The 13,053-nt window shown below is 33.2% G+C and overlaps 2 protein-coding genes across 2 annotated transcripts in view; one reads left to right on the top strand and one right to left on the bottom strand.

Annotated features, from left to right (window-relative positions):
• LOC136034112 (peptidyl-prolyl cis-trans isomerase E-like) overlaps nt 1-4,250 on the bottom strand; it is a 40,880-nt gene extending 36,630 nt beyond the window's left edge. The window contains exon 1 of the mRNA XM_065715259.1: nt 4,185-4,250. Within this exon, the coding sequence (XP_065571331.1) occupies nt 4,185-4,215 (31 nt within the window). The 5' untranslated portion in view covers nt 4,216-4,250. The remainder of the gene's footprint in view (nt 1-4,184) is intronic.
• A 115-nt stretch (nt 4,251-4,365) lies between these two features.
• Nucleotides 4,366-12,973, top strand: LOC136034114 (probable nuclear transport factor 2). Its single transcript, XM_065715260.1, has 3 exons — nt 4,366-4,570; nt 10,358-10,528; nt 12,752-12,973. Exons 1-3 carry the CDS (start codon nt 4,457-4,459, stop codon nt 12,857-12,859), a joined length of 393 nt encoding a protein of 130 aa, XP_065571332.1. The 5' UTR covers nt 4,366-4,456; the 3' UTR covers nt 12,860-12,973.
• The last annotated feature ends 80 nt before the right edge of the window (nt 12,974-13,053 follow it).

Raw genomic sequence — 13,053 nt, 5'->3', positions numbered from 1 at the left:
CAACGTACATTTTAGATGTTTTAAATTTTTTAACTGCAAAAAAATCAAAAGTTACTAAGAATTTAAGGAATGAATATCAGTATATTATCAGTCGGGTATCAAAAGGATGTATCTCCATTAATGTAAATTTTAAAATAGCAAAAAAACCTCAAAACTTTCTTATTTCCCTTTCAATTACCATAAAAAAAAACAGATCAATGTGTAAAATCAATGCATATCAATCTGTTTGTGTTTTATGGATATCAATGAGGAAGTAAAATGTTGTGAGGCTTATTTTTTTCTGGTTTTCTGAAAATTTACCATTAGGCAGATACAACCTTTTGACACCCAACTGACAATATGTATATCAAACAGCCAATTCATATTCATTTGCTTGTTTCTTTTTTTTATTGAAATGTTGCAGTGAAGAACAAAGTCTAGCCTATATCAATTGAAAAATTAAAATAGATCATCATATGCAAGATGATGCAACAATTTTGACAAGATAATAGAACATTAACAACTTTTGAGAAGTTGCTTCTCTAGGATATGGTGCCATATTCAACTGACTTTGCTGCCTGATTTCCTATGGTTTTTCTTTTACTATTCCAACTAAGAAAAAGCCATAGGCTTTTCATGTGTCTAATTATCTTTGAAATATAAAGAAGGCCACATAGATAAAAATGAAATTTTAATTATATCCCATATAACATTGTCTACATCAATATAACCATGATATGTATTGGGAAATATAAAAATAAATGGGCCTATTTAGAAAAACAAGATGAATAAATATTACGACAAAACTTTATGATGTAAAAATGAAGTATAGTGCTAAATATGATTTTGGACAATATAAAGGGAAAGTCAATGAATATACAAAACTTGAGATGTTAAATAATGTGAAAACCAATTCTGCAAAAAACACATAACTATTTGAACCCAACCACTTGCCCCCAAAAGTCAAAATTTGATTATAAATAGAATAAATAACAAACCCATGGCCTAAAACCACATAGGGAGGGGGAGCTAGTTGTCCTCTCATCACTTTGGACTCTTAAAAATGGAACTAGAATTTTATTTTCTAATCAAATGAGCCTCTCCAAAGTATGAACAACCCCCCCTTCCATAAAAACCTTATACATCCCTTGGACATAGCTTACTACATTTGCCCTTGGCCTCTGGCAATTGTCAACCCTGGAGTTTTGATATATGGTCTTTGGTCTATTTCAAACAAAATGGCTATCTCAAAAATTTGTTTGGATGCATTTCAGAGAAAGAGGATAAGAGGGGCTTAGTTGCCCTCTGGTCCCTTCTGACTCATAAAAAAGGAACTAGAACATTCAATTTCCAATCAGATGACCCCCCCTCCAAAGTTTATATGACTACCCCTTCTATAAAACCCTTATATGCCCTGGGTGCATATAACACAGCCCTGGGTTCCTGGGGGTTGTGTCAACCATCTCCAAAATTCCATTGGATGCATTTGCAGAAAAGAGTGCATGGGGGGGGGGGCTTGTTGCCTTGCAATCACTTTTGAATTTGAAAAAAGGAGCTAGAACTTTCAATTTCTATTTACTTGAGCCACCTCCAAGGTTTACACACCCACCACTTCCATAAAAACCTTATACACCCCCAGGGCATAAATTACAGCAAGTACCCCTGGGTTTTGGGGGGTTGTGGTGACCCTGAAGTTTTTGCATGATCTTTGAACCATTTTTAGCAAAATGAGTATCTTAATTTTTTTATGAGATGCATTTGGACCAAAAGGGATAAGGGGCTTGTTGCCCTCAATCACTTTTGATAAAAAGGGCAATAGAACTTTCAATTTCTGATTAAATGAGCCCCTTCAAAAGTTTATACAACTACCCCTTCCACACCAAGTGCCTCTTAGAAGAAAACAAATAAATATGAAATATTGAGACTTTATGGCCTTTACTATAGGCAACACTATAGCACTGCATCTGATTAAACTCCACTATACTTTTACAGCTTCATTTACTGCTTTGTTTGTATAGTTTATTTGAATTACAGAAAAACGTTAAAGATAACTAGGGGTTTTACTATACCTTAAGGGGAGCTATGATGCAGCTGTAACAGTAGTGATTACTGTATCTAAAATAACCTTGAATGAGGAATCAAATAGCATATTTGTTTCTTTGCAATCTTATTATGGAATACTACAATATTTCTCATTAAGAATACTACAATATTTCTCAAGGAATACTACAATATTTCTCATGGTTCTGAGATACCATACTACTTTAGAAAGGCCTGGCTTAAAATAAAAACAAAAAAACTAATATGCCTGCCAAGGCATCAATAGGCTAGACTTAGCCAAATGATATCTTCAAAGCATACATCTTTTTTACATACTTTTTTAACCATCTAGATTTTATTGTATTGTATCAGATTAACAATGCTTCTTGACTACTAAGGTCCCTGCAGTGTATTGCTGCAGCATGATTCAATTTCTGGGTCCCATATTACCAAGCTAAGGTCAAATCCACTGCGCCACCATTGAGTGACAAATTTTAAAATTTTGCCATTAGTTAGCTAGGTAGAACATCACAATCCTGCTTGATATGTCTTTCTTTGGAATCAAGGCTTTGAACTATCCTGGTATATATTCTGAATTCTAAACTCTTTGTAAACTCTTAGCCAGGCTTTTCACTAAAGATGGTAGTTTGTAAGGTTTGATACACCTTTAATAATTTATTTTGAAGAGTATACAGTAGTGGTATTTCCAGATTATATTTAAATAGGCTAAACCCTACTTGGTGTATCTTTTGAGTTCTTTCTAATTATACTAGTCAATTCCTTTATGAGTTCTATTTTGAGCCCTTAAAGTGACAACTTGATTCTTATTATTTGCCAAATAGAGCAGAAAATGGGTAACAAAAGGTATCATTTCAACCTTGAGCTTAAAATTGGAAAATGCTGCCTAATCTTCAACATAAGATCCTAAAGTTAGAACAAAGTACATAAATGACAGAAAAATTCAATCATAGATAAACTCAAACAAAGGGAAAGGTCTTAAATCACAATAATTGTTTCAAATAGGCCTATGGGCTAATATGTTAAGGCCATTTTTGTTTAAGTTTTAGTGTTAAAAAATTGGTGAAGTTCTATATATAAGTCTAGAATTAGGACTATTGAGAGGGAAATGTATTAAGAAAATAATTCTTTCTTAAAAATTCATAGACAATTTGTAGCTAACATATTTTGAAGGCACTTCTACTATACTTTACTTTACCTCTCCCCCTGGCATGTGCAAATATATAGTCTAAATTATAAATTTTTTTTGTATTTTGCAATATGGCAGACTTGCTTCAACCCATGTATCCATCTGTAAGTAGAATCAATGCTGAAAAAATCAAGAAGCAGAAACACACATTGGAAATAGCCTATATAATTTGGACAAAATTTTTGAACATTACAGGAAGGTAAAATAGGCTACATTGGAAGCACCCTGAAAGTGTGTTAATTATAATTTTTGTAATGAAAAAAGGAATCACCAGTGCATTAGCACAAACACAGAAATCACACACCATAAAACCAATCATGTAAAGTATAAACTATAAAAAATAATAAAAAATACTTAAAAAAATTAACCATACAATAGTCCTAATTCTAAGCTTAGACTAAGCCTATACAAAGATGTATAGTTAAGGGACTTCTTGCAACCTAGGAAAGTAGCTAAGGTACACCATGAGAAGGTATTATTAAGCAAGGCTACTTTTATCTTTTTTCTTATTTCAAGAGCTCAGAAGATTGCAAAATGACAGGCCTAATGGCTAGGCTAAATATCCCAACTAAAATTTAACATAATATATTTTCTTAGTTTATAGCTTCTCTATCATTTGATTTAGTTTTTTAGATTGTTTAATTCCAAGGCATAGGCTAACTCCTATTGTTTCAACAGGATTTTAAGCAATATCAAGGTGCTTTTCAAAAATCTAAGAAATATGTTTTCAAGTCTCTAAAAACCTTGTAAATCAAGATTGAGCAAAAGCAAAAGGGTCAAAACCCTTTCCTTGTAGCCTAGCCTACCTTATTTGAAGTGTTGAGATTTCAATTTTAATAGACACAGACTCTAAGGAATTATCAAAGGCACATAGCTATGGGGGTATAGATAGGTATTTTACGAGGTGTACGATTATGAAAGATAAATTTCAACTAAAATATTTATCTAAGTGCTGTACCAATATATAGATATCTTTTTTCTGATGCCATGGATTTTTAATTTAAATTATTTGCCTATTCTTGACTTAATTGGACATAAATATCAAAATTAACTTTTGATTGCCTAGGTTTTAGTAAGAATTCATAATATTATCAAGAATAAAATAACAATTCATTGCGGTAACTTTTTTATTTTAATGTAAATTTATTTTTATCTGTAATTTTCTTACTGAAAGCATTTCGGGGAGTGAATTATACTTTGGATTGGCCTGCAACTTATTTCACTACTAAAATGTCTGCGCAACTGAATCCTCAGTACGAAGCGATTGGGCAAGCTTTTGTTCAACAATATTACAAGGTGTTTGATGACTCAAATCAAAGGCCCCACCTTGTCAACTTCTATAATGTGAGTAGCCTATGGGTACTCCTATCACAAGCCTAGGTGCACATTTTTTGTACTTCCTTAATAAGGGGAGAGATTTACAAATATCACTGAAATGCTTATAAATTTGGAATTGGTTTAGTACTGCCAGTATTCATAAGGAAACAATAAAATATTTGAAACTGTATCAGACATTGTAAAGTAAGCTAGGCTACTTAAGGTATTTTTAATTTTCAACATAATTCAGTCAGAATGGAAGTGAATACTTCACCTTTCCTTAAATTGCCTTAAATTCCATTGTGCAGGTGTGAAAGGAAGATTTATCACTTGATGCTTTTTCTTAGGGTAAAATTCTAGTTAATTGACTTCTTGTTATCTTGGAAAGGGTTTAGGTTAGGAAAATGAAACTTTCAGGGATGGGTGTATGGGCTAAAGTGTGTCCCGGGAAGGTATTTTGAAGTAACCACCTCCACTCCTTCTCCCTCTAGAGGGCCCTGAAATTTGCCTACATGACAGGTTGACCTATTGAAATTTTGACAAAACAACATTTTACCTTAATTTTCAGTTACTAGTTGCTTTTTCTCTATCTTTAGTTCTGAAAATGCAATTCCTGTTATTTGAGTAGAATTTTGAGCCATATCAATGTTTTTTTTTTCAAAATTTGGAAGTGTATTTGCATATCTTTAAAACCTTATAAAACAGAATTGAGCAAAGTTATGAAGCTGAAAACAATTTTGTTGTACTTCAATTAAGCAGAAGATCTATTTTGCAAGGTTTCACTTTTATAACACACATATTTTTAAAGGTCATCAAAGGTCAGGGCCATCTAGAGGGAGAAGGAGTGGAGGTATTTGCTTCAAAATACCTTCCCAAGATATACTTTTGTCTGTAGATTCATCAATGAAAGTTTCATTTTCCTAACCTAAACCCTTTCTCAGATAGCAAGAAGTCAATTAACTAGAATTTTACCTTTCTGAGCTGATGTTCTTTCATAGTTTAATAATTGTTTCTTGGGAAATTTTATTCTGAGCTTTTAATGGGGGAAGGGAGGTTAAAGTTTATATTAGAGGATTATTTAGGTTGTGGTAAAATTCTAGTTTAGCTGCTTTTTGCTACCTCAATAAGGGACTAGGAAAATGAGGCTTTGAGCAGTGAATGAAGGGTCAGAATATACCTTAAATCACATTTACCAGTGAGATAAGGTGGTATATCCTCCTGTAGTTCTTGCTGGTGGTGAGTGATGTAATTATGTCCAGCCTCCACTCAGCCATTTCCCAGTCCCTGTTGACTCCAGCCTTGAAGGAGTGGGGAGTCTCAGCTTGGATGGTAGACTCAGATAGGCTATTCCAGAGGGGAACCACCTGAATAGAAAAGAAGCCATGTCATTCCCTTCTCTGACATCCAGGCAGGTGAAGCTTTAGACTGTGACCTCTTGAATTGTTAGCCAGGGAGGGGGTGAAGATCTGGTTCAGGTGACCAGATTTGAAAATTTTGTGTGCAATGATCACATCTCCTCTATATCTTCAATACATGAGGGTTGGAAGTCTCAGAGACCTTAGGCAATCCTGGTAAGGGACATTATTGGTATAGTCCAAAAAGGTATTGCCAAGCTTCCATGTTAACCCTTTTTGGATATTTAAGTCTTGGAAATTTGCTGGCTTGATAGGTACAACATTTAACCTTAATTTTCATCTATTAGTTTCTTTTCCTTGTTTTAATTCTGAAAATACAATTCTTGTTGTTTTAGTAGAATTTTAAGCCTTATCAATGGGTTATTTCTAAATTTAGTAAATTTATTTTTTAATATTTGAAAACCTCATAAATTGGGATTGAGCTGAGAACAGTTTTATTATACTTCATTTTAAGAAAACAGTCCATTTTACAAGGTTTTACTTTTATAAAACAAATATCTAAAGGTCATTGAACATCAGAGCCCTCTAGAGGGAGAAGGAATTGCAGTAATTACTTGAAAATACCTTCTCTGGGACATACTTTAGTCTGTAGACCCTTCTATAAAGTTTCACTTTTCCTAACCTAACCCATTTCAAAGATACTAGAAAGTAGCTAAACCAGAATTTTATAGGTAGCTAAGGAACAAGCCTACCTCTAGTTAGAATGGTAAAATTATAACATTTCATATTATTGAGTTACCAATAAACTAAACATTGGCCTACTACTTAATGCATTTTTTATGCTCTTTATAAATATAATAATCAAATTGCAAATTCAAATTTAAGCACTATTTGACCCAACCTAAACTAACTTTATTATAAATAATTTTGAAACTGAGAAAATGTAGCATTATTTAGTTGAAAACAACCAAGAAAATAGCACTGAGAAAACATAGTATTATATGAGAAACATAGTATTATTTTGTCAGAAAATGACTGATAACTCATACTTTAATTGAAAATTTGTCCTTTTAAAGAGCTAAAAAAGTGCTTAAATTTGAATTTGCAGTTGAAGCCAATTTGTAAAGAAAGAAGGCATTGAGTAGTATGTTCACTTTATTGGTTAGTCCAAAATATTAACTGTCATAAATTTACCATCAGAATTGCATCCTGAATCCAAATTTAATATTAATTTGCATCAGAAATTGACTTTACCCCCATACCTGTATATACTAATTCAGTGTATATACCAATTCAGGGTATATATTTTTACATTAGGGGTGAGGTCAAATTTCATTTCAAAAGCAAATGAATGTTAAATTTAGGTTTAGGATGCAATTCTGACAATAGAGATGTTTTAACTTTACCCCCACCCCTCCCATCCCCTAATATGCAAATATATATCCTGAATTGGTGTATATAAGGGTGGGGGTAAAGTTAATGGTACTTGTGTATTATTCAGAATGCACTCAATAAGTAAAGTTAGGTTCTTTTGTGAAACAAACTATAATACAGGTACATTTTAATTAAATATTTGGTGCTTGTTCATTATTCAGTTGATTCAATTCTGAACACACTCAAGAATTTTGCTGAGAAAATCCAGTGTCATAGCCACAAAGACAAAACTCAATTTAGTTTGCCAGGCATAGTGATAGAAGATAGTGTCTAAACATGGATTTTGAATGGAAATTTGTGGCTATGAAACATATTTTCTGAGATCTAACCCTAGTATAATTCTTGAGTGTGTTCCATATAATTGACAAGTACCATTGTTTTTCTCAGTCTTAATAGGGTAAAATGTCATTTTGAAAAGATTTTGTAGATTTTAAAAAGCCCAAAACCCCTTAAAACTGACATCATTTTGAGGGGTTTCTAGCTCTTAATAATTTTCTGTAAGTTTGTTTTCAAAGTGATATTTTGCTATTAAGACTAGGGAAGATAAAAAATAACATTTTTGAATCAGTGTGTGTGTGTTAAGTAACAGAACTACTGGACAAATCAGCTCTGCCTCTTTTATTTCAATTTTGCACACAACAGAAAAAAGTGTTAGTCATTGTAAATTGTTTACCTGAGCAACTTTAATCTGAATGTTTGCTGATTTATACTTGTACTGATTTTTGGGACATACAAGACAATCTGAAAGCTGAGAAATGATAACAAATGGAACAACTTAAGCAAAAACATACCCAAATACTTGGCTTTGCATGATATCCAGGAATCAAAAGCTCTACAATCTAAAACCAGTGCTCAAAGTAAGAGAAGCCATTTAGCAGAGAAGTCAGGATTTCAGAATATGTCTTGCTGGTCCTTTCTACAAGAGTGACATCCAGCTTGTTGAAGGTATCCAAAGGAGAGCAACTAAATGCATCAACAGTTTATGCAGTCAATCCTACTCCAGTAGATTACAATCTGCTAACCTCCCAACACTTGTTTTTTGGCATAGGCATAATGACATGATGGTTAGTCATTATGCTAGCTAGCCTAATGACTAGCCACCAATAGCTAGCAGACCAAAAGCTGTTCACCTTCTCTTCCCATCAAAGACAAACACAAGGACTTTCCAAAAAGCTGTTAACTGTTAATACTAAGGTTTAATTAGATTTTTTCAGCCAGCAAGGGGTGAATGATTGGAACCAACTAAGCCAACAGACAATTTCTGCAACCATGCCTGAGGAATTCAAAAAGAGGCTCAACAAGGAATGGGAGGCCAAACCATGGAGATTCTAGTGGGAAAACCCCTTCCAGCCCTCACTACCATAACACTCATTGAAGAAAATTGAGTGTCAACTTGGAGGATGATGCAGCTTGTCATACCCAACCACCTTGCACACTCAATTTGAAGTTGCTGTTGTGCAGCAGTGCCAACTCTAAATTGCTGGAGAAAGGAATCACACCTGCCATGTGATCACTGTTACCAAGTGGGCTTAAATTGCATCTCTCCAGCACTCTCTAGTCCTGATGGTTTGTTGCTTAACCTTAATACAACTATGGTGCATCACAGTTCTTGTAACTAATTTGCTCTAAAGTGCAAAAAAGTGTGTTTCTATCCATCTCAGAGGCTTTCATTCAAACCCAACAACCAATAAATACTACCAGTCAGCCAGTTCAACCAGACTCCAATAAGCTTATGTACTTCAAGGTAATAGACCATTTCACAAGCAATATGGACTAGCATTTCATGTTAAATATGCCTCTGTTTGATGCTTTTCTGCTCATGACCCCCCAAGTTCCAATTTTATTGAATTTTTGAAAATAGGAAGTCATATGTCATTATTAATTGTTAGTGGTGGTGACTATGAGTCATATTTCAGAGTCATGATTCTCAGTATTGGTGTATATGCCATAAAAGTCCTTCTTGCACAGCTGCATCTGTCAAAAAGGGATATTTCAAAAATGGATCTTCTTTGAGCCTTTGAAATTTTTTATCCCACCTCCCAATCACCTATTCTGCAGTACTAAAACTGATGAAGATAATTGCTACTCAGCCTGTAACCATATCAGCAATGAACAATTTTTGTTGGTAATAGGTGTGTGAAGCATTATCTGTGTTTGACAATAGAAAATGACAGACTCAGTGACCTCATGATCATGGCCATTGAAAAAGAGGGGGCAAAGAAACTTGATTTGGTTAGATTAGTTGACAATTTCTCCAAGCAGCAATATTGCCCCTATCCCCTGTTTTCAGTATATTTGCTCAGTATTGTTCTGTTTTTTATCTTTATTTAAAAAAAAAATCCTTCCCCCCTCCCTACATTTTTGTCAATCAGCACCAATGATATTGTACCTGGAAAAACTGGTTTTCACCCCACATATCCAGCCCTATGAAGGGGCAGGAAAGGCCAATTGCCCCTCAGATATAGACAAATGCCCTTTTCCAGTATTACCATTAAAAAGGTCTCCTTGCCAGATTTTAAACAGCATGTTATTTTTGTATTTTTAAAGACAAGAAACATTCTGCATTTTCATTAATTGTAACATCTGAAGGGGGGAGGGTGAGTAACTGTAACTAATTATCTTGGTAAAATTCTCTAAATGATTGGCATTTTGCCATATTGAAAATAAGTTAAATTAAGTAAATGAAGCTTTCAGGATTGGTTCTAGACTCTTAATTTATATCCTGGGATGGTCTTTTGCAGTATTGGTAATAGTCTTATGTGTAACTTTTTCTGAAATAAATACTATAATAACAAAAGTCATAATTAGCTATATTCAGAAAATTTTATTTGACTTGAATTTCTGTCTCTAGCTGGTACTGTAATCACATTATTATTTTGATAAAAATATTTTGCTATAACAAATTTACTATCAGCTACTCTTAGTAGATGTTCTTGTAAACATGCTTTTTTAAAAACCATCATCAAACTTTGGAGCATCATAGATGGAATTTTTTTTTTTGTATCATTTTTTTTCTATCTTGCAGGCTGAAACAAGTTTAATGTCATTTGAAGGAGTGCAAATTCAAGGATCTGCAAAAATCGCAGAAAAGTTGGCCAGTCTTAGCTTTCAGAAAGTGCAGCATGCTGTAACAACTGTAGATAGTCAGCCAATGTTTGATGGTGGAATATTAACCAGTGTAATAGGTCAGCTTAAGGTGAATTATACTTTTGATTGATTTTATAATATTGAGATTTCTGTGTCACATTTTTTTGGTAGTAGATAGTCAGAACTGACTATGGTAGAACTGTAGATAGTCAGCCAATGTTTGATGGTGGAATTTTAACCAGTGTAATAGGTCAGCTTAAGGTAAATTATACTTTTGATTGATTTTATAATATTGAGATTTCTGTGTCACATTTTTTTGGTAGTAGATAGTCAGAACTGACTATGGTAGAACTGTAGATAGTCAGCCAATGTTTGGTGGAATTTTAACCAGTGTAATAGGTCAGCTTAAGGTAAATTATACTTTTGATTGATTTTATAATATTGAGATTTCTGTGTCACATTTTTTTGGTAGTAGATAGTCAGAACTGACTATGGTAGAACTGTAGATAGTCAGCCAATGTTTGATGGTGGAATTTTAACCAGTGTAATAGGTCAGCTTAAGGTAAATTATACTTTTGATTGATTTTATAATATTGAGATTTCTGTGTCACATTTTTTTGGTTAATTAGGGTTGTATAACCTTTGAACAGAATTTATTAGAAAATTTATGGCATTTGAGTTGTGAGAGATGCAATGGGAAAATCTGACTCATTGTTATAAATTGAATAAAGTTGATCAGTTGAACAAAGGGGTTGTCCCTTCCTCAACACCTTGCTCTTTACTCTAAAGTTTTTTATTGTTTCGAAAAGTAGAGTTGTGACAAAGAGTTAAACTTTAGCGTAAAGAGTGGGGCGTTGAGGAGGGGACAACCCCTTTCATATATGGAATAATTTCTGTTCGTTTTAAGTTTTAATGTTGCTCCTTACTTGCAGTTAAAAAAACTTTTTTTATATTTAATTCTCAAGGGAGCATCAGCTTCTGACTGTAAAGCTAATGTATGATGGAATTGAGATATATGTTGGAATTAAGTATGTTAAGATAGGGAAAAAATGGTCAACCTCGAAGTTGGCCTAGGGTTTTAAGTCCTACTTTGAATGGAATTAGGTATTTGGCATATCATAGCCACTATACCAACCAAATTATTGCAAATTTTTTGGGTCCTTACTTTAATTATTTTAGTGCATCTCAGCCCTTTCATATAGACTGTAAAGCTTTAAATGAGTTATTGTTTGCGAAATGGTTTGATGTGTTTAAAAATTCTGTTAGCACATGGCTGGTTAGCTTTTTTGAAAGTAAAGATGACCTTATTTCAGCATCAAAAATCTACCGAAATAGCAGGTTAACAGCTTATTACAGGGCATAGCAGATTGCTTCATTTTTTAAATAGGGTTGGGAAAGCTGATTCTCCATTATGCTTGTGCAGTCTAATGGAAACATATAGTCATCTTTTATTTGATCGCCCTGTTTATTGTAGAGTATGTATAGTAATGGAGTTCGAAATAAGTGAATATCAGATAAGTGTACTGTTTGCTTTATTGCTGCTAAAGCAATAAAATCCGGCCCTTCATGCGAGATTTTATCCTGCACAAAGAGAGTTGACTTTTAGTTAGTGTTTATGTTTTGTTTTTGGTAGTGTGTATTCTTTTATCTTTTTTTTTCGTTATGCAGTTTGTGCATGTTTTTTCGTTGTTTTTTTTTTTTTCGTGAAATACCTGTTTTTCGTTTAATCACAAAATAAAGTATATCTATATATTCTGTTTTCTATAGTTTTGGTTACTATTGAGCCGTGTTACTATTGAGCTATACACTTGGCAATCATATGTGAATCTATCAATTGGGGGAAATATTTAAAACTGAAAAATTGTGTGGGGGGAAATGGAGACATGTAAATTAAGCCAAAGTCAACTGGCAATGAACTTAAAAAGTTGAAAAACAACTATTTTGACATCTTAGACACTTATTTCTTATCCATTCAAAAATGTTACATGTATAATTATGCATTTACTGGGTCTTTTGTTACTGTCTAGATTATTTTTTCAGAAAAAAAAACGCGCATACTATAGACATATGTATGGGATGGATCTGAAATCTTAATTTTTCTTTAAGACCTTGACACTTGTTCAAATTATCACTTTTTTTTATTCCCCCCCCCCCCTACTTACATAAATTCGTGGGTATGCATCTAGCTCTGACAATACATTTTTGGTACCAAGTGCTGATTACTCTATTTTTATGTAATATTTGATGGATATCTTTACAGTATATCAATATAATAAATAGCAATACTCTTGGAACATAATTATTATTTTAATGTCTTTGTTTTTTTTTTCAGACTGATGATGATCCTCCACTATCCTTTACACAGATCTTCGTTTTAAAACCAATTGGTGACTCGTTTTATCTACAGCATGATATTTTCCGATTTGCCCTACATATTTAAGTCTGTGAAATAAATAAATCCAATGAATTAGTGGATAGACTTCACTGCTGCCCCCTTTCAATATTAATTATATTGTCTATTCAAAATATCATCAATAAATGATTTTGTATTCGTTTTTTGTTACTTCTATAGCAACATTGCTTTTTTTTATCTTTCAACCCAGTTGAATCCAGACCAGAGTCTGGTAGACAAGG

This window comes from Artemia franciscana, chromosome 12 (assembly GCF_032884065.1).
Source record: "Artemia franciscana chromosome 12, ASM3288406v1, whole genome shotgun sequence".
Classification (NCBI taxonomy): domain Eukaryota; kingdom Metazoa; phylum Arthropoda; class Branchiopoda; order Anostraca; family Artemiidae; genus Artemia; species Artemia franciscana.
This window is presented reverse-complemented; position numbering and strand designations above follow the sequence as displayed.